The following is a 22,824-nucleotide window of genomic DNA, read 5'->3' on the forward strand; positions in this document are numbered from 1 at the left end:
CAAAATAATATTTTATAAAATTTTATCATTGGTAAAAATGAGACAGTGTGATAGGCTTTCATAGTTAGTGTATTACAGACACCATGACTTCAGTCATAAGGAATCACTAAGACATAGAAAATATAAAGAGAAAATGGCAGAATTAGAATTCAAAGTTCTAGGATTCTAGTCCTTTGACTGTATCCAGTGCCCTTCCCACTATTTTAGTGTCTCAACAAGTTAAACTCTATTATAACAACCAAGTCTGGCTGCAAAGAGCTGGAAAAAATATATTATCTTCCCTCTCAACTTTTTAGGCATCTAGGAATGTGGGATATTACATATATCATTAGATTTAGTTGATATGTTGGTTACTTTTGCTGAATTGCTTTTTTCCTTCTCATTTTACTATGAGGGATAGTTCCTAGAGGATAGGGAATAGGGGGGGAGAGGGAAGGGCATACTTAAAAATTAAAATATAAAATCAAAAGATTTTTTCAAGTTAAAATACTTTTCAAGTAAGATTGTAACATTACTATTAGCATAATTATACTATAAGGAATTTTCAAAGATAAATTTTTAAGTCAAACATACCTTTTAAAAAATCTGATAAGCATAAATGTTAATTTTATATTAAAATATGGATCATTAGAGGGAAAAGGGGGAATATCACACTAGAGTTGACAATTTGAAAGCACAAGAAAAATTTCAAATCTCTCACAGGGGAAAAAGAGTGGAGAATTGGGGGTGGGGAATCTTATTGTATTAGCAACTACAACAAAAAAGGCAACCAAATAAAACTGGCTTTCTCATCTAAATTCTATGTGAGAAAGATCTATGAAGTATTTGGATTTGGATTTGGATACAGGAGACCTGACTTTGAAACCCAGCTCTTCTACTCGTGTCATTTGGCAAGCTATGACCTCTGGGCTTGTTTCTTCATCTATAAAATGGTGTTGGACTAGACAAACTCTTAAGGTTCCAGTTCTTAAAAAAGATCTATGTTTAAAAGTATGCTTAATGAAAACATGCAGCAGGAACTAGTTTTCATATTTTTGCTACAGTAGACTAAGCTTTCAGTCACAAACTTGACAGGATGTAAGGAATTCAAGATTTTGCTATTTCTTAACATTTGATATTACAGTAGAGCAAAAATGTAGCTAAACTTAAGACTCTGAGTCAACAAAGAGTATCCAGGATACATATTAACATAAGCTACTTTAATGGAAGCACTGACTTTGTTAAATATTCTATGTTATTGAGAAAGCACAACACAGGGAAAATGCAGTTTCCCAAGTGTTTGCTGACACAAAAATGAACGTAGATGAGGATTTCCAAATCCTTCTGTGTGAAGAAAGAATTGTATTAATTGTATCTAGTTACATCCCAGGGCTTACCGATTCCTAGAATCCTATCCCACACATACTACTCTTCTACCTCTTATAATGGCATACAGTAGAGCACTGAGATCCATCTCCACTAAAAAAAAGGATTATCTTCATGATCCACATAGGGGAAAAAAAAGGATGAATAATATTACCTTAGATATTTAGTTAGAAGTTAGTTAGGATAAGCAGTGTATTTGAACAAATAAGCAGATAAACACTGAATTGGACCCATAATTTTACTGCAGGTAAGAGTGCATGGAAGAGGGCTGCCCAAGACTCAAAAGCCATTTTTATCTGTTTCATGATCAAAATCATGGCCGCAATTATCTATAAGCAGAATTTATTTCTAAGCCTATGAACTGAAGGTTTTTCCAGCTTAAGAGAAGATGCCATCATTCTAATAATCAAGCCTTCAAAAACTCAGGATTACCTTTAGACAATGATGAAAGGCATCAGAAGCCTTTTGTGCAAAAATAGCAATTATGTGATAGCAGCTATTATATTATGTGATTAAATGTGAAACTATGCAAGTTATCATTAAAATTCAAAGTGACAAGTTACCTTTAGGTAATAAATTAAGAAGCCTCCTGGGAAGACCTACCACTGCTGCAAGTGGCCAAACCAAAAAGATCTTGTTTATGGAAGTTATTAATCTACACTATAGATTAATTTAAAGATTTTCTCAAAAAGAAAAGAGATTTCTCAAAAGTCAGTGTGAAGAGACAGTGGCTAAGATTATGAAGCTGAAAAGGGACCTTGGAGGTTATGGATTCCAATCTCATTTTACAGATGAGTAAACAGATCTAGGGAGGTTGTGTCTTTCCAAGGATCAAGCAGCTGATGCAGTTTTTGACTGCTCCTGACTCAAAAGATTTCTATACACTACACTACCTAGATGCCTGACACTGTGAAACCTGAGATAAATACCACCCTATATAGTGGTCATTCGGCCATCTTGAGGGAAGTCTGTAGTTTTATTTAGCCTCTTTAGTATGATGTGGTCCTTTTTTCACTCATCGGAAACAAAACCATAAAATGGTAACTGCCTGAAAATTTGTTTCATTAATATATTAGGCAATCTCTTTAGCTGTTACATTGTCCTCAAACAAAAGCTCTATGACTGGATTATTGTTCTAAAAGATAGGACTTGATCATTTGTTAACCTGTAGATGGCGAGGTTTATTATTATGGCCATTTTAAAGATAAATTCTTTGAGAATTAACTAACCCAGGATGGCACACATATCAAATTCAGCATGTATTTTAAAAGCATACAAAAATTGCTTCATTGTTAAGATATCTTTACTAATAATACTCAATTTCAGATTAAGAATAAAACATTAAAATCAATGCACAGAATCTTAAAATTAAAAGGTTTAATTATTATGAGGGATAGTTCCTAGAGGATAGGGGATAGGGGAGTAGAAAGAGGGGCATACTTAAAAATAAGGTCATCTAATTCAATCTTTGCCTTGATAATAAATCTTCTCTACAATTTACCTAACAAAGTGGTTATTTGGCCCTGCTTAAAGATCTCATGTGAAGAGGTAACCTACTAGTACATTCTAAGGTAGTTCATTCCACTTTAAAATAGTGCTATTAGAAAATTTTTCCTTATATTGTTTAGATGTGCCTCTATGCAACATCTCCTTTGTCTTTTGAATCCAAGCAAAACAAGTCAGATCCCTCTTCTATATAACTTTTCAAATTCAAGACACACTATCCACTCTTCTCCCCTCAATCTTTTCTTATTTAAGCTAAACACCTTCAGTTCCCCACTAATTCTCATATAGAATACTATATATTTTTGAGACCCTTAAGCCACCCTAGCCTCCCCCTTCAGCTAAAACAAGTCTTCTTCCTAAAATCTAATGTCTAGAATGAAACACAGGATTATAGAAATGGTTTGACCCAGAGAATAATACAAAAGTTATCAGTCCTAAACTGATTCTATTTTAACATTTACAGTTCAAATAGAAAATGAAAAAATGTTCCAAATCATTAATAAAGTAAATAAAATCAGAAATGATAACATTTTACTTTCATAGTCATCATTTTGGCAAAGATAATAAACTAGAAATAAATCAATTTTGGAGGGGCTCTAGGAAGATAAATACCTAATTCACTGTAGGTGGGCCCTGGGAAGATAAGTATATTAATTCATTCAATTGTGTTGAGTTCAGCCTGTCATATCAGCAAAAGCGTTATTATTTTTTATGTGTACACTGTTCAAAAGCTGACCAAAAAATTAAGGGACATGTAAAATTCTCTGTTTCTGACCCTTCACAGAGATAATTTACAATTACAAAACAAGATCTTAAAAAAAGATCAAATCTTCAGCTTCCAAATACTGAGAACATGTTTTTTAAATCTTAAAAAATGAAATATAAGATGTAAATAGAAAAGTAGCTAGCTGACTAGTTCCCAAATGAGTTCTATATGGACCTTATATTTAAGACTGAACAGCTCTTGAACAGACCCATATATTCATAGAACAAATTCAGAATTTTTAAAGTATTTTAGTAGACATACATTTTAACTGCCATGTTCTTAAAACATTTGCTGACTAGAAGTTCATTTTAATGATCAATTTTTGTACCAAAAGTGAAGGCCCATTTCTGAGACCACTGATCAACCATATAAAATATCCAAATTATACTGTTTTAAGAAAAATCTTGCTTTAATAAGGCAATATAATTGATAAAATATATTAAATTCAGTTTCAACTAGAGAAAACTTTAGCATGCTCCTTTTCCTCATGTAAATTTTAAGCAAATAATTTCACAGCAATTACATTGTTAATTCCTTATTTGAACAAAATCTGACAATATCTGAAATATTATCTGAATATATCTGAACAAATATCTGAAAATAAAATGAAACTAACCACTTCTGCATATGACAATCTTTCTTTACAAGTACCTTAACTGCTATATCACTATTTTTAATGAAGATCCTAAAATGACTTTTCTAGTAATTTTTAGGTTTGGTTTGGCTTGTTTGTTTTCTGACAGGCAATTGGGGCTAAATGACTTGCCCAGAGTCACTCTATTTTTAAGAATCATACATTAATACTACTTTGGGACAAGTCTAAACTTCCTCTTCTGGTTTCTACAATAGCAGAAAAATGAAGTAGATTATTTTTTAGGATACCCACCCCCCCTCTCCTACATATAATGCATAGTAGTAGTATTGTTGAAATGGAGCAGAAAAGACATGAAAGTGATTGGGAATAAGAAATAGACTCCTAACTTTATTCACTGACCTTAATATAAACCACATTAATTTGGATTTTATTAAAGAAAGAGCTGAGGATTGAATATGTTAAATCATTAAGTTTATGAATAAAGAGTTTAATAGCATTTAGTGCAAAATAGATAAGCTGTAACAATTTAACATTTCACACATTGCAAAAATGTAAGAAATGAAAATACATATGACAATCTTCACTAGAACAAAGGGCTGACCAATATTATTAAAACTATGTTATTAGTTTTACCTTAAGAGTTTTTATTTCCAGAGAATGAGGTTGTTACATTTTAATCATTTTGAAGATATTGGATATAAATCCATCCAGATAAAACATTAGTGCTTAAAAATGAGTAACCATGAAACACTTTGCCTATAATAAATATAATTTATATTTAGGTTAACAGGCACCAACTTGAGCAGAAAAAAAAAAAAACTTTTGTTCAACCAAGAAATAAATCATATTCAAGAGGACATGGTGATATTTCTGAATTGTATGACATATCCTTAATATTTATCTTCAAGTATCACCCAACTTATCAACTAGCTGCCTAGAAGCATCACCAGGATACAAACTAGACTCTAGACCTTCAACCATAAAAATAAAAGACCAAGAACAAACCTTAATTTAAGAGAAAAATTACATTATATATTCTCTTAATACTCAGTTCAATAAAATAACAATTACCAATTTATTAATAAAGGTTAGATGAACTGTACATATGTAAACTGTTAAAGAGCTGAAAAATTTGAAATATATTTTAAAAAGCAAAATCACTCTGAAAAAATTTAAAATATTTTGGTGGCAAATCTAAATGCTATCAAGCATTTTATTTTCCTGCTTTTCCTCCACTTTTCTCTCCTTTTCATTCATCCGGCATATATTTTCAAAAGGCCAAATGTAGTCACATATTCCAGACATGAATGAAACACTGACACTGTTTCTTGGTAAACAAGAGAGACACAGAAAAGTCCAAGTCTACAACTCTGTCCAAAAACTGTTGCACAGGCTAAATGATGTAAAGGATAAAAGGGAGGGGGAAAAGGGAAAGGAAAGAATCAATGGCCCTTGTAGATGCAGGCAGAGTACTCCTGAGAGTCTTTAAGAATTTGAGATTTTGTCGATGTAATCCTGAAGAAAGTTCCAGAAGTTCTGCAGACAAGTATTAGAGAATAAGTCTTTGATTGATAATTTTTCTATTTATTTCTGCCAAGGCGACTGAAAATACGAAAGCCTTTTCATCAGAAAGGTTAGCATAGATGTCAACTTCCTTTTCCTGTCTCTCTGTTAAAAGAAAGTTAAAACATTATTACATTTAGTGGTAAATTCAATTAACAATCAGGCATCACCTTAAAGTACTAGTTAATAGATGTAAAATGTTGTATTTATTAATGCTATGTTCTAGAACTAAAGATTGCATTTTAAAAATAATTCTGTAACAATGAATAATTAAAATATTTGATTATTTTCTGGAACCAGTTTTGAGGATATGTGAAAACTTAAAACTCAGGTTCCTTAACAATAAATAAATACTAAAATTAAAATATTTCCCTGCCCAAATTATGATGAAGTCCAGTGTTTTAAATTAAAATAGATTTGATCTTTTCCACAATGATAGATGACCCCCTCTGATAAACAAGTACAGCTTTATAAATACATTAACTGCTTACTTTGTTGTTAGGCCACAACTGTAGAAAATTTAAATTATAATAAAAGGTCTGCCAGCCTAGCTAATGTCACTAAGATGATATATGTAACATTTTTCAAACTTTAAAGAGCTATATGTTAGTTTTATTATTTCAAGTCTCAAAGCACCCCATTCACAACTATCCTCATTTTCTAAATTGAAGAATTTTGACTTTTTTTGAATGGGTTAACAGTAAATATGAATTTTGCTTACTTAATTGTGAAACAATATAATATAAATATAGCTTAAGGTTTAAAAATCGGTTTGTAGATTATCATCTCAGTTTATCCTCACAACAATCCTGTGAGGATTTTACATTATACAGATGAAGAAACTAAAGTGGAAAAGTTAAGTGACTTATCCAGGGTTACATAGCTGTGGCTGAATCTGAACTCAAGTTTTTTTTTTTTTTTTAACTCTAAATCTAACAGTCTATCTACTGGGCTACCTAGCCGCCTGGAAGAAGGTATTTTTATTTTTTAAATGCAGTAGTAAAACTTTGTATTAAAATTATGTTGAATAAACAATGAGGTGATTCAGGCCAGTTCCAATGAGAGCCATCTAGACCCAGAAAGAGGAGTGTGGCAACTGAGTATGGATCACAACATAGCATTTTCACTTCTTTTATTTGAATTTTATTTTTTTATTATTTTTTTCTTTTTGATCAGATTTTTCTTGTGCAACAAGATAATTATGTAAATATGTATGCCTATATTCAACTTACATATATTTTGTAACATGTTTAACATGTATTAGATTACTTGCCAGCTAGGGGAGGGATTGGAACACAAGGTTTTGCAAGAGTCATTGTTGAAAAATTATCCTTACATATGTTTTGAAAATAAAAAACTTCAATAAAAAAATAAAATTTAATTATGTTGAATAATTATGAATCTGCCAGAATTTCATACCTACATAATTAAAAATATTAAAACCACACAACAAATTCAAAATTGAGAATTCATTTAAGTACTTTTTTGTTGGGTAAAGGTTAGCAATTGTATTATGGGAACTTTTGACTTCCTAAGCACTATAATAATAAACTTCAAACTAAATCTGAAAAATGTTCTTTAACCATTTTTTAAAAATAGAGTCAACATGAAGGACACTTAGAAATATTTCTATTTTTCAAATAAGCCTTTTAGGTGTTAACTCATACATGTTAAAACCCTAAAACTTCTTTTAAAGAAAATTGTTTTTAGTTGTCTTCCAGTTATAACTTACTTCAAAATGTTTCAAGTATTAAGTGTTTGTAGATAGTGTTTATAGATAAGAAGTTCAGGACTATAGGCTAAAACCGAAAGTAAATTAACTGACTTGTCAGGAATACCATTTTTTAAAATCTATGAAATACCAATTATAATATTTAGAAATGGCACACATTTTCACAAGTTGACCTTTACAACATAATAATAGATTTAGAAAGCATTAATTCTTAATAAAAGACTCCAATTATATCCACACAAGTAGATTTAATTCACTTGCTTGCCTTTTAAAAAATCTAAACACACAAATATTAAAAAAAGAAAAAAAAAAGGCATTTCATTCATTCCAAAAATTAGCTGTTTTTCTTTAAAAAGTGCTTCTATTTTGGAAAACTGAAAACACCTTTCATTCTCCAAATATTTGCTCCTTTAAAAAAAAAAAAGTTTGCACATCAAGAAAAAAGGATACTTCAAAGATCCTAATACTATACAAATAAATTCATTTGACTTAAAAGTGATTATATCTTGGTTCCCTCATTCTCTCTTTGTCACCTACTCTCAAATACTTTCTTAGTCTATCTCTCCTTTAGGCTATAATCCCTTTTCTAATAACCAAAGGAACTATTTTATTTTCTATATGAAACAGCATTTCCCCATTCTTTGTTGATTTTTCTATTCTATTTCACATTTCCTAACCTTAACATAACAGCCTTTTCTTCCAATCATTCTATCAGACAAGAAGCACATTCAACTTTTTTTACTCATCTAAGAATATCTATCTGAAGCAAAAGAAAAAAAAAAGTACTTAAGCAAAGGCTCCCTCAAAAATGGTCAAATATTTTCATATTATAGTATGCATAATTACAACTTTAATATTCTATGCATGGTTATTTGCATAAATTTTATTTCTCTTATTAAACATCAATTAAACTTATCAATGAGAAGAGGGACCATATCTTATTTATCATACTTACCTAAAGCATCTACCAAGTCCTACAAAAAAACAGGGATTCAATGAAAGTATTTATGAATAAGTAAATTTTTAAAAGTTAAGGAAAAACTGTTGATCAGAATTTTTCTTTATAAGTAAAAACTAGCTTTAGATTAAACAGCAAAGATTTTTTACTTTTCAAATGGTGCCCTCTAATTATTATGAAAAGCTAAACAATTCAAAACTTCATTCTTAAAAAGAAAAAAAGCACTCAATAGCAATCTTTTAAAAAATTTTTTAAATCCTGTAAGACAACAGTTCTTCTAAACAACTTACTAGCAGAATGCAGATTAGTTCTTTAAAAAAAAATTTATTCTCCTCCCCTTCTTGGCAAGGAATGGGGGAAATTGTGGGCCTGGAACTCAAAACAAAGTCAGACTTGGTTGAAGCATGCTTTGTTTTGATGAACTGGGAATTTTTTTGTTGTTATAAGGAATGGCTCTCTAGGAGGGGGCTATATGGAGAAATAAGAGTCATGTGAAAACAAAAAAAAATTTACCAATAAAAATTAAGGAAAAAAACAAAGGTTTGTCAACTTAAGTTTGTTTTGTTAAACTACATGTAAAAATAGTCCAAATATTTCAAATAGGATGTTTAGCACTTTTCATATTTTGTTTCTTGGACTTGAAAGCCAATGAAATCAGATACATTAGCTGAATAACTCAACTTTCTCTTCACTTTTAGCAAGGAAAATAAAATTTCTATTGATTTTATAAGCTATATGATGATTACGGGAACATGTAATTCACATATGAACACATATGTGTTCACATATTGGTAATCTAATTTATAATGAAAAATAAAGCATTTATGACAATCTTCTTAAATTCAGGTGATCAAAACCCAAAGCCATATTGTTTGATGAGTTCTATACAGTTATGATAAAAGATTTTAATACTTAAAAAACAAACTCTAAGCCAGTGATGGTACATTTGGACATACCTCTTTCTTCTTCGTGTTTTTTGGCAGATGCACTTTTAGGTCTTCCTCTTCCTCGTCTGATATGATCTGATTGGCTGCTACTTCGAGACCTCTTTCTATTTTCTAAATCTTTATTTACTGTTGAATTAATCTTCTCTCTCCTAACTCTCTCTGTTCGTCTTCTCTTGGCATCATGCTTATTTTCTGCATAGACAAAAAAAAAATCACAAATTTGAAGGCTATAATAAATTTTGGCTTGGTATCTCTTTCCAAATATTCAAATTTCTACAAGGCAATAGATATTTCAAAAGAGTCTAAGTACACAACTATGGAATGCCTGTTTAAAAAAAAACAAACAAACTCAATTTATTCTAAATCTTGGCCATGCTTAAAGTAAGAGGAATGTTTCTAGGGGAAAAGTTCTTTCTTTCCCAATTTCATTCCAAACTCCTATAAGAAGGCAACAACTTCCCACATTCCTCCCCCCAAATCAAATAGTAGAAGTGCAAAGGAGACAACAAGAACCTTCCCACTTCCCTTTTTCTCCCCACCTCAAATCTGGTTTAAAAATATGAATACCTGATTCTGATTCAGAAGGTTAACTTTAACTTATAATGAATAGTGAATGATCATGTTCTCAATATTATTTAGGCAAATTAAGTAATTTCATTTTAGTCCCTGAAGAAGCATTTTCACCAAAACAAGCAGCTATTTTTCCCTGCCAGTCTTTACTGGAATGAAAGGTGATATTTTACCACTAATATCAATATTAATGTTAATACTGAAAAGAAAAACATTATAAATCCAGGTACAATCTATATTTTATATTCTATATAATTGTATAATGGGATATTTTTTATCTTAATTTGAAATAAGAAAATAAAATAAAAAATTATATTGAGGTAGTTAACATAAACTGAGTTATACCATATTGCTTGGAACTCTGTGGAATACTGAGTCTCTGATAAGTCTCTGATATTATAGTATATGAAGTTCAAGTCTTAGAACTAAAAAGCAAATATTGTTGTAGGAAATAGAAATGGCATATTCATTCTAATAATTCTATTTTCTAACAAATTATTCAAACATCACTGTAAAATACACCTTTAGAGATGAAATCCATAAAACAAAAAAAATTAATTTTCCAAAAATTTTCTATTATAGAAAAAGAGGGCAAAATAAATGGAAATACCTAAAGAAAATTTCACTCTTCTCTCTCTAGTATGTGTCAAAGAACAGTTAATTCTCATAGCAACATATAAAAACAGAGAAAATTTTGGATTTCATTTATCACACAACTACCAAAAAATTTAAATTCTCAAAGGTATCTTCAAATACTTCTTTTCATCTCTTCCTCTCCCCAAAAAGGATGGGAAGAGAAGGAAGGCAGTAGGTAAAACCATAAATAAAATGATTTAACATTTATGAGAACAACCACCCTACCCTGTGAAACTGAATTTTGTTAATATTTACATTTTCATCTAGACCAAATTTCATACCTCAGAGTTTTGTTCCACCTCCCAACTTGCTAGATATATATAACTTATAGTCAATGTATTTTAAGTATCTGAACTTCATATTCAAAATCAGTTAAATTTAAATGGACACTAGTTTCATTTTCCAACTGTAACATAAAAGTATATTTATCAGTAAGTAGAAAATTTTATAATTTTTACTTATTGAAAATTTATTTTCATAGCTTATTTTCAAAAACTGGTATTTTATAGTTCATCTAATTTATCTAATTAGGGACCCTTCAGAAATTTAAGAAACTTAATTTTAAATTTGCCACCAAATTCTGATTATTATTCATAGATGAAGTTATTCACATGAGGAACAACTATTCAACATTGTTCATATAATTTTTCTTGGGTATTTTTATCAGTCAGTCAATCAACAAATATTTAGTAAGCACCTAATCCTCACCAGGCATTGTATTCAAAATACCAGAGATATATGTACATAAAATGACTATTCTTAATGGGCTCACATTATAAATAGGGTGGTAAATGTATATATATATATACACACACATATATATATATATATATATATACAAAGCATAAATATAAAATTAGTGGTGAAAAAGCTCAGAGACTGAAGTTGAAATGAGAGAAAGAAAGTAAATCTGTTTGGATCTCAGAAAAAGAAAAGGTGGAGACTAGGTTATCTAAGGCTTCAAATGTTAAATAAAGGAGGCAGTAGAAAGCCACTTACATTGATTGAATAGGCAAGTCACGAGCACATTTGGATATGTGCTTAAGTAAAATTATTTTTTCACTGTTGCAGAATGGAGAGTAGTGAAAGGCTTGAGGCTGGGAAACCAATTAGGAAACTGTTGCAATAATTTAGATTAGAGCTGGTGGTAGTAGCCATTTAAGAGAGAAGATATTTTAACTATAGTAAGAGCAAAATCGTTCTATGAGACTTTTATTTTTCTGGTTTTATTTTCTTGATCAATTCTTGTCAATCTTTTTTTTCCCACCATTATTTATGCTATCCATACTTACTCCTCTTGTGGGACTCGACTGCTCCCATAAAGTTTAGATCGCTACTATGTGATTCCTAATTAAAAAGTAGTCTCCTAATCTCTTTTATCTTATATTTCCAAATACAGCACATCTTCACATAAATATCTTACATCTTTAACTCAACATCTCTTTGCCCTTAACAAAACTAGCTCCTTTATTAACTATGCCATTTGTCAATAGTACCACAATTTGTCTAGTACCCCTCTCCCCAATTTAGAAACTAAGTCATCTGTGCCTCTTTACTCTTCTTTGTCCCCTATATCCATCCTGTTATAATGGTTTAGTCTAAACCTTTATCATCTTATACCTGGATTATTTCAACAACCTCTTGCTTGCTATCTCTTTTAATTTAAGCTATACCAATGATAAAATCATCTTATGTAAAATATTTCATGCCACATTCCTACTTAGAAATTAATCTACTACATATCAAGTCTAACATATCTTCTGCCTAATTTTTAAAGCCCTCCATCAAATGGTTCCCCCTCCTACCTAATCAACTTTTATTTTCCACTATTCTACAACACTCACCTCTCATTCTAAATAGGTCATTTCTTTTCAACTCTGCTTCAAAAGCCAATTAAGGCCTCTCCCTATCCACTATATCAAGTCTGAACTGCTCTGCTTGGCTTTTAAGGCTTCCCATAATCTAGTCCCATCACTATGCATTGCCAACTTTTATTTTTTATGGCTGTACAACACACCTTCCATTCCAATTATCTATGCACTAAACAGTTTATATTCATTACCTCCTTAGTGCTTTTGTTAATGCTGTTACTCTTGTCAGCAATTCTCTTCATCTTCTCTTATTTATTCATTAGTACCCATCCTATAAGATGTAGCTCAATTTCTACCTCCTCAATAAAGACTCCTCTATTTCAGCCTTCACTAACTTCTCTTAAAACCTATGATGCAGTGCAAAGAACTGAAATCTGTTCTACTATATAGGATGATTTTCATTGGTCTGAAATGACAGTCTATTTATCATCACAATGAAAGGAGGTAAAGGTGTCCCATCACAGCAAAAGAATATGGTACTGAAGAATTTTACTGCACTTCTAATTAATGGGAAAAATTATTTTCTAAAACACAAAATAAAAGTAATTCAAGATAGATAAAGTTTTCTAAGTAAAATATTTTGGGGATAATTTGCCCTTTGGAGTTCTGTAACTCCAAATGCTTCAAAGGTGCTTTAGACCTACCTCATTTTAAGTGAGCGTTATACATAATATCTTGAAATATATCATAAGACTTCTTTAAATATCAACCTCTCCCATGTTCACATAAAATATCTTTTAGGAAAAGTACTGACTACAACCATATGTAAATCAAGGATGTTTACATTAATAAAAAGCCTACTCCCTTTGCCTTTCCCCCAACATATTTTCTCAGAGGGGTAGTCTGATGTGTTTATCCCTAGCATATATAGAGTTGGAGGTTTAAATGAATTCACTAATTAGTACTTTGAAATTTCCAAATTCATTAATTTTCAAACTAGAATTAGGGAAAACGAAACAAAAAAACATCTCTGGGAGACTTTTTACCAGCACTAAGGTTAACTCCCTTCCTCAGTTAAAAACCAAATAAATCAATATCAATGCCACAAACAGATTTCAGAAAGTTTTTTATATATATGCATATATATGCATATGTGTATATAAACACTTTGATTTCTAAGTTTACAGTAATTTTACAGACTTAAATCTAGATAAATTTAAAAAAAAAGATCATTTATAGTTTTTTTCACCAAATTGAAATTGATAGTAAAGAGTCTGGGTTACCTGCAGAAGATGGTGATTTCTCTGAGTGTTTTGCATTTAAAAGCTTTCTACTAATAAAAATATAACCACAGGGGCATGATTTACATGCTACAGGAACCTGGAAAAAATGGAAACACATTTTAAAATTTTAAAACACAAGATTTTCCTCATATCTAAAAATCACTAATGCAGAAACACTCAGGAAATTTTTTCCCATTATCTTTCCATTAAGCTAGCCCTGACAACTGAACATGGACTGTCCCCCCTCCCCCGAAAAGCAGTACCATATAAAAGAAATTAATCTCAGTACTACCAGTTAAATGATTATAGCTAGAAAACTGCAATTCAATAGTAAAGAAACCCATTCTCCTGCTGTTCTGTCTTTAAAAGGCTCAGTTATATTATTGTTTTTTATTCATGTATTTACAGAATGGTTTATAATCTTATGTAAACATTTGATCTAATTAAATTACAGTTCTGGCAGAAGTTTTTTTAACTTTGCTGAAGAATACCAAACAAGGTTATTTTTAATTTCTATATAAGAAAAATTAACAATTTAACTCTATAATAATTTAATTTCGCTTCTCAAAAAAGATCAATAATCAGTTTTTTAAATATGTGGCTCCTCAATAATGGAAGTTGGAGTAAGCAATTTCAATAACAAACTCAGGTATTTATTAAACTTAAAAAAAACAAAAAAAAACAAACCCTGACCTCCAAGAAACTTTAAAAAAAGAGGAGAGTAGAGAGTGGGGGAAGATTCTCCAGAGAACTGATCTTTTCCCATTCGGCAAGACTTTTATTGCACTGATTCATCTCAATAAATTCTAAATAGTGCTCTTTCTTGTACACAGGAAACCAGACAAACCCTATTCAATAACACCACCAACTACCTTCAACAGAAGAAAAAGCCCAAATTTGTATATGAGGATTAGAATTTACATACATGTTGGCCTGGTTTTTTCTTCAAATTGTTATTGTTAAACCAACCACCTATACACTTATCAAAAAATTATTTCTTAGATAACATCCTAATTCAGAGCTGCTATATTCTAAAATGTTTAACAAAGTTTTGGGGATTTTTTTAAAGCAACAGAATGATTTCCTATAACCTTCTAATAAAATAACCTCTCATAAAACAGCCAGGCAAGTCAGATAATATCCATTTACTATTATGTGATTAATTATAAAAAGAGTTTGTGTAACTTCCTACAAAATTCTTAAATTTTACATATTGATGCTAGTAATAAATGAAATACTCTAAGCATATAATCAGGATTTAAAAAAAAATAAACCCCCAAAACATTACTGTTATTTTTGGTATGAGTATAGTTTCACCAATTCTTTACAGTCTACTTATTTTGTTTCAGTTTCCAAAGTATAGCTGGTAAATTTTATAAGGAAAAAATCTTGGGTCTTATTTTGTCAAGGCTATAAAATAACCACATTACTGAGTACTTCATTTAAATTTGCCCTGCTAGGAATTCTAACTTCTTTTCCATGGAAGAGATTTAATGTTTGCTATCTGTCCAATGGAATAGCACTTAAATGGAAAAAAAAAAAATGTCTAAAGGAAAAACAGAAACATACACATGAGTAAAGATACCGGAGAGCTGACAAGAATCTTGAATACACAAAATTGGCTAGGCAGACTATGTGGTTAATGGACGGGAAACACTTTCAGGATGAAAAGCATTATGGGTTTAAATGTTAGAAGTTTAAATTTATCTATTTTGCATTTTTGGTACACGTTAGCAAAGATGTTACAAAGAAAATGAAAACTTGTGGTTCTGTTTGTTCAGCCTCTGTACTTTAGATATTTTTGTTGTGCAATTAATATGCATTCCCCAAATTACTAAAGGCCATAAAAAATAAACATTTAAATGAGGTATTTTCAAATTAAGAATTTTTAGTTAAATGTAATAAAAACAGAAAAGACATGTACTATAATCTGTGATACAACTCAATGCAATAAAAAAAAAAAAATCATCCCATACTCTTTTAACCTATTTTAAAAAAAAAAAAAAACTTTGGCTTTTTATAGTTTATCTGCTCTAGAAAGCATAGTTAAAAAAGAATATTTCTAACCAGAATTATTCATTCATTTCATTTAACAAACATTTATTAAGCACTATGAGGCACACAGTTTGGGTAAGGAACAATTCCTGTCTTCACAGAGCTTACATTCAAATCAAAGAATAACATACCTACACAACAAAGGATTACATGATACCAGAAAATTTAGATATTTTCTCCCCAGCTTCTTTCCATAAGATAGCATTTAATATACACTCCATTACAAAGTTATTTTAATGTATTATTTTCCTTAGTTCCTAGTTCCTAAATATGTCATGCAACTGAACAGATACACTAGATTAAAAAAAAAAAAAACAATGGCAGGTCTAATTGGTCCTCTCCTCTTTACATGAAAGGCTATTTCATTTTGAAACAGTAACAGCATTTCTGTGATTTATCATAAAAAATCCAAACACTATTTTGATTACTTATAAGGCCTCAGGCCAAATCTTCCTTAGAAATTCTCTATTCTTTTCTCCAGTCAGGATAGTAAAAACAGGTATGCTACAGCTTTTTCCTAAAACATTACTTTGCTTTATGCCAAATAAAACATGTCAAAATTTGCAAAGACTCATGCCCTACATAAGAGAGAACACATAATGCATACCACACGAATCTTAAACTTCTACACAATTAACCAGAACAAATGGAAACGATTTAATATGGAAATAACTTTTTTTGCAAAGGCAAATAAAACAAGCCAAAATATGAGTCAGAATTTTATTAATATTTTTCCCTCCCCTCTTTTGTCCATTAAAGAAAAATAGTAGGAACGGAAATTCTTTGCTCTGGAAACCATGAATGTAAAACTACTAAATCATTTGTGTGTTGCTAGATAATCTGCATAGTGGTATGGCTGACAAACACCAGAACTGCACAAACTGCCCAACATTTCTCTGATCCTCATTTTCACCAAATGCCCATAATAGATCTTTAAAAAAAAATTACAGAATCACTGTCAACCTACAAGATTTCTCCTTAAAAGTATGTAATGTACTGTTAGCTTTTAAAAATAAAATCATTTCGAAAAATAGCTGCAAGAAAATTACTGAGATAAAGAGGAAAGAAAAAAAAAGGAGGACAAAAGAGGGAGTCATTTTGAAAATATTCCACAGTGGTACAAGTGAAAAATACTCAAATCTGCATTTTATCATTCTAATAAAATCATCATATAAAAGTGATTTATGTTTTTGACATCATAAATGAGATTTTTTTTACACCTAAGAAACCTTAAAACTGGAGGGATTTAAGCATAAGTGACATGATACAGAGCAATTCCCATTCAAAAATCAGAGACGGAAAGTCATTCGTTCAATTTAGAGAACAGACTTCAAAATTCAAAAATAACGAGTTAAATCTCATTAACTGTAGCTTCTGCTGTCAGATTAGAGTGGCCCCCTCCATCACACAGGGGCAAGATATTTGAGCCAACCACTCACATATTTTAAAACTGAACACAGCAACCCAATGTGGCAAGAGTACACAATCAGTGCTGGGGGCCTAGATTCAAGTAACAGACATTTGGCATTTATTCTCCTACAGAAGACAGTGGGCGTTAAATGTTCATTTAGAAACCATCTGCACCAACCTGCCGGCTCACAGCCATCTTATTTTAGTCAAGTAGACAAAGTGCCCTTCAGAGCCCAAATTGGCAGAACGGGCTTGCAAGGACTAGCAGTTAATCCAGTCTAGACACCGGTGGTAACTATGTACAGAATGACTTTTTCCAGAGTGGGAGGAATAGGACTTGCTCCATTTTCCATGTCTTCATCTGAAGCAGCTCAGAAAGAACGCCAGATTTGGAGTCAAGAACCTAGGTTTGAATTCCAGCTGTATAAGTCCATTACTCCCTCCAAGACTCTTTCCTCTTCTACAAAAATGCATAGTTGCAACCAGATCTCTTAAATAATTTCATGTAAATAAATTAAATGCTTTTACGGAATCGAATTTCTATTAGGCACTTTCAGCTCTAAATCCTTTATACTCCACTTACTCATATTTTATTTGTATTCTGTTTATCTTTGTGATCTCATTCCCCTTCCCTCTGCTCCCCAATCTGACCCACCTCTTAAGACAGTAAGCGCTGGGCAGGCGGCATTACCCAGCACCTAGCACAGTACCTAGGAGTTTAACACGTTCTGTGCTGAATTGAACGAATTTTTATTTTTCTTGCAGTTCCAGGAATTGTTAGCAGGATTCAATAAGTGCTGAATAAATGTAGTTCTTAGTTGGTCTGCTGACAGCCCCCACCCCAAAATAATAAAAGGGGGGAAGGGTTGACAAACCTAAATGCCAGGTGGGAGAAAAGCCAGTCCAAAGATCACTAGCCCTGCCTACTCATATCGGACCTCCCCTTTTGGGGAAGGGACAGTCCCCTGCTGAAGGAGGGACAGATCCCTAACCTGGGGGGAAGGGAGCTCCCCCCAAAAAAAGATCCCAGCAGGGCTTCCTCCTCCGCCCCAGCAGCCCCCTCCTCCGGGGTGCCTGCCCGAGTTATCCTAAGTAAGTTGGGGCACCCCAGAGCACCCCAAAGGGAGCGAGGGCCACGTTCAGAGACTATCTCTCCATCTTGCCTCCGCCCCCTAAGTCAAGGGACCTAGAAGACAGCGGGGACTGTTGCCCCCTCCCCTGCCACCCGGATCGGTCACCCGGCCCCTTCTCCAGCCCCAACCGCCTCTGGCCAACCGCCGCCCGCGCCCCGCCTCCGGCCGCCCGCGCCCCGCCTCGTGCCCCCCCATCCCCACCCCCAGCCCAGCACGCGCTTCGCCGGCGCCGCGCGAGCCCCCTCCCGCCCAGCCCGTCCCGGCCTGACCGCGGCCCCCAGCACCGCCCGGGGAGCCGGCGAGGGGCACTCACCTGTTGATCACATTCTGGGCAGGATTTGGTGGCCATCTTCACTTTCTTGGCTCTAGTTGCAGACATGCTCCTTCCCCTTGGCCGCGGAGGCGGCAGCTCCTCCCCTCCCTCCTCAGCAGCCCGACCCGGCCTCGGCCTCAGCCCCGCCCCGCGCGTCCTGACTGACTGACTGACTCAGACTGACCGAGCAAGCTAGGGGCTCGAGCCGCCCTCGGGGGTTCGGAAGGGAGGAGGGCGGAGCTCCGGAGGGGGAGGGGCGCGGGAGGCGGGGTGGGGGTGGGGAGCGTTTATGCTGCAGGATGAAGGGTCAGACCCATCCCATCCTCAGCCTCCGCGCCTCCCCTCTTCTAGCCCCTCAAGCCCCTCTACCCGACCACAAGACACACAGCCAAACCCGCCTGCGCGCACTCGCATATCCTAGTGTGTGGATCTCTGTCTGGATTTTTTTGGGGGGGAGGGGGAAATATAGAGGGAGCGCCGCGCCTGCGCACGGCGGCAAGGAGCGGAATGCGGGGACAGAAGGCCGCGAGGCGCCGGCGTGACAAACACCACACCCCTCGCCTTGCCTGACAGACAGGCCCCCTGTTGGGGAGGGGCTTAGTGGTAATAAGGGAAGAGTTAACCAATCAGAAGAGAGAAGTAGTTGACAGTTTAGCCAGGACCCCACCCCTATCTCATAAGGAGAAAGGAGCGGGAAGGCTGAGCTTACAGATAAAGGCAGCCCTGGGAGCATAGCATCGAATTTAGTGTTCAAACTTCAACGACCACTAACATGCTGTGTGACCTTCCACAAATGCTATGTGCTGCAGTTTCCATATCTGGAAAATGGAGCGTGGTCGGGTATTTCTGTGTAACGGGTCGTCCCCTCCATTTATAGAGAGAGAAGATTCAGTTACTAGGAGGATTTTCCCAAAATACGGGTCTGACTATGTCACCTCCCATTATCCAACAAAATGCTACGGATGCTGAATATTTTCTCTATAAGTAAGACTTTAAATCCGACACCAATCTACCTTCAGGGTCCTCCACTGCCCAGGCAAAATGGCCCTTGTCTCCTTCCCCTGCCTCTGCAAAGGCTATCCCCAAGGCTTGAACGCATTACTGCCTAGGTCCTTGTTTCCCTCAAAACTTAGTTTTACAGTTTGTTTTCTTTTAAAAAAAAAATTTATTGACGGAATAAAACAATAATCTTCATGACAATAAAAAAGATAATTGCCCACAAAATTGCAACTGTATTATGTATAAGTTGTTATTCCTTTTAAATATATAATACATTGGTAAATTTCTTTTCCTTTTTTTCTTCCTCCCCCATTACCTTTTACATGATGTTGGTAACTGCATGACATATTCTTGTGTTTTTCAACGAATTCTGCATCTTATTATTTATTTGAATTGTTTTGTATTTATGAATTTGTTCTGTTTGTGTGTGTGTGTGTGTGTGTGTGTGTGTGTGTGTGGTGTGTGTGTGTGGTGTGTGTGTGTGTGTAACTGTGATGTTCTGTTTCTCTAGACTGTAATCCTTCTCTGGGGGCAGATCTCTTGGGGAGCTTCTGGAGGTAGCCTTAGTTTCAGTTCAGTTCAACAATCCCAAAATGCAGCCAGGGGTTACAATCCAGATCCTTTATTGTGTGCTTCAAAGTCTTGAATCTTTTCCTGGGGTCCAGCTAGCTTTAATAGAGGCCTATCTCTTTCCTTGGTTCCCCAATGGGCTCTTCTCAGAATGTCTCCAGCCAGCACGAATGTCAAAGTGAGAATGAAGTCTTGACTCCCTGAATCCTGGCTCCTCATATCATCCCAGAGAATGGGCTTGTGGGTACTCCCTGGACTTGTGGGAGCCCTTAAAAGTATGCTCTCTTAAAGGTGTGAAAGGTGTGAACTCTGAACTAGAGAATTGTTAAGTACCATGCTAAATTAGATAATTATATCCATTCCAGTGACTTAGCACCTTGTAAGAATCCTAACATCTCCCCCTTTCTTTTGATTTAGAACATAAGGTGTCATGACCTTGAAACAGATATACATAAATCCATCAGTATGGGAGGTATTACACATAATTACATAAATTACATAAATGCATAGTAACATAACACAAGGAGCATATTCCTAGAAATAGTCCAAAAGGAATCCATTATCCATTAGTTAAGTACCTTGTAAGAATCCTAACTTCTCCCCTTTTCTTTTGATTTAGAACACAGGGTATGCATCTATAAAATCACTTACATCCTGTCCTTCTCTCTTAGCCTTGACCAGTGTTTTTTCTAATCTTGTCATAGGCTGCTTAACAAGTGATTCTGTTTGTGTTTCTGCCTCTTCCCCTCCTCCTTCTCCCTCCACCCATGAAGGGTTAATTAAGGGAGATAACTCGGGGGATTGGAAATGATCTAATTTCTCCTGCTGTGAATTCTTAGCTGATTCATCCCCCTTTTCTCCTAATTTAGTCGACACCTCCCCCTCTCGCTCCCTCTTCTTTTTCCTTATTCTATAACTTATATAATTTCCTAAAGCCAGTTGTATTAAATTGTATGCATTAAGTGTGTCTTTGGAAATTGAGTTTGGATTGGAATTGCAGTATTCACCTAGTTGCTCTCCTACTAATTCCCACTCATCTGGATCCAAGTCTTTTTCCATAGACAAACAAGGACATATGACCTGCATAGTTTTTAAAAGTTCAGTGATCTCCTCCAAAATTATAATCAACCCTTGGCTTTTCAAAACCTTGACAATGTTCTCTAAACATTTTCCTTGAACAGAAACAGAAGGCTGTTTTCTAAAAATTTGCCCCATTTCACTGAAATTCTACTTTAGCTTTTTAACAAAGTTTCCTTGTTACTCACCCTTATTTCTGGGTCAGAGAGACTTTTCCACTGGAATCAGGCCCCACATTGGGCGCCAAAATGTGATGTTCTGTTTCTCTAAATCGTAGTTGTTCTCTGGGAGGAGAGCTCTTGGGGAGCTTCTGGAGGTAGCCTTAGTTTCAGTTCAGTTCAACAATCCCAAAATGCAGCCAGGGGTTACAATCCAGATCCTTTATTGTGTGCTTCAAAGTCTTGAATCTTTTCCTGGGGTCCAGCTAGCTTTAATAGAGGCCTATCTCTTTCCTTGGTTCCCCAATAGGCTCTTCTCAGAATGTCTCCAGCCAGCACGAATGTCAAAGTGGGAATGAAGTCTTGACTACTCCTTCCTGAATCCTGGCTCCTCATATCCTCCCAGAGAATGGGCTTTTGGGTACTCCCTGGACTTATGAGAGCCCTTAAAAGTATCCTTTCTTAAAGGTGTGAAAGATGTGAACTCTGAACTAGAGAATTGTTAAGTACCATGCTAAATTAGATAATTATATCCATTCCAGTGACTTAGCATCTTGTAAGAATCCTAACACATAGCATATATACATATGTTGGATCTATATATATATATATATATATGTATATACACACACACACACACATATATATATCCACATATATAAATATACTGTTATAGAAGTAAGTTTCTTGAAAGCAGCAGGTATGACTTTTTTTGTTGTGTCCCCATGGCCTAGCACATAGGCAGTGTCAACTAAGCAAAGCCTTCCCCTCAAAATGCAGAGGAGTTCAAGCTGAGTTTAAAAACAGAAAAGTTTTATTAGGAGGAAAATCATATGCTAATGTTGAGACACCCCAACATACAAAGCATGAGGAGCCCATAGCCTAGGAGAAGCAGGAACAAGTTTATGATTGAAAACCAAAAAGGGGAAGTTTGGGGAGGAGTTAGAGTAAAAAATGGATATCCTTTCCCAGGAACAGGCTGGAATGTAAAAGCAGGATGTTTTGTAGGAAAAAATTGACCAAAAGACTGGGTTCAGTCAGTTTGGGGTGTGAACTTCAGCAAGGTCAGTCATCAAACATCAGCAAAATCACCTGAGAGGGAACCAATTTTGGCTCATAGTAAGTAGGCTCCTGATTGGCTCCTTTCAGCAAACATGCTTTTTCTGTGTCTAGTATACCTGCCTGGTAGGTTAACTCATAGAAAACAGAGGTATTAATTCCAGAGATACTCTTACAGAAGTTTGAAGAATACAAAGAAATATAAAAAGACATAAGAATTACAATCTTCTCTTAGTTATTTCAGCTCTCAAGGCCTCAGTCTCTTTATCTCTAGAAAAAGAGGACTTAGACTTCATGATCTTTAAGGTCTCTTCTAAG

General features: G+C 34.3%; 1 protein-coding gene across 2 annotated transcripts; it reads right to left on the reverse strand.

The window, feature by feature from the left end:
* Window positions 1–4,686: 4,686 nt before the first annotated feature.
* C2H16orf87 (chromosome 2 C16orf87 homolog) lies at window positions 4,687–19,153 on the reverse strand. 2 transcript variants are annotated; one of them, XM_074293297.1, is made up of 5 exons: window positions 18,644–19,128; window positions 13,733–13,829; window positions 9,442–9,624; window positions 8,483–8,501; window positions 4,687–5,900 (listed from the first exon to the last, which is right to left on the reverse strand). In XM_074293297.1, the coding sequence occupies exons 1-5, from the start codon at window positions 18,707–18,709 to the stop codon at window positions 5,879–5,881; spliced, it is 387 nt and encodes a 128-aa protein (XP_074149398.1). In that variant the 5' UTR covers window positions 18,710–19,128; the 3' UTR covers window positions 4,687–5,878. The 2 variants fall into 2 exon arrangements, with proteins under 2 accessions (XP_074149398.1, XP_074149397.1); XM_074293296.1 differs by lacking the exon at window positions 8,483–8,501 and having other exon boundaries at window positions 18,644–19,153.
* Window positions 19,154–22,824: the final 3,671 nt, after the last annotated feature.

This window comes from Sminthopsis crassicaudata, chromosome 2, assembly GCF_048593235.1.
Source record: "Sminthopsis crassicaudata isolate SCR6 chromosome 2, ASM4859323v1, whole genome shotgun sequence".
NCBI classification, from domain to species: domain Eukaryota; kingdom Metazoa; phylum Chordata; class Mammalia; order Dasyuromorphia; family Dasyuridae; genus Sminthopsis; species Sminthopsis crassicaudata.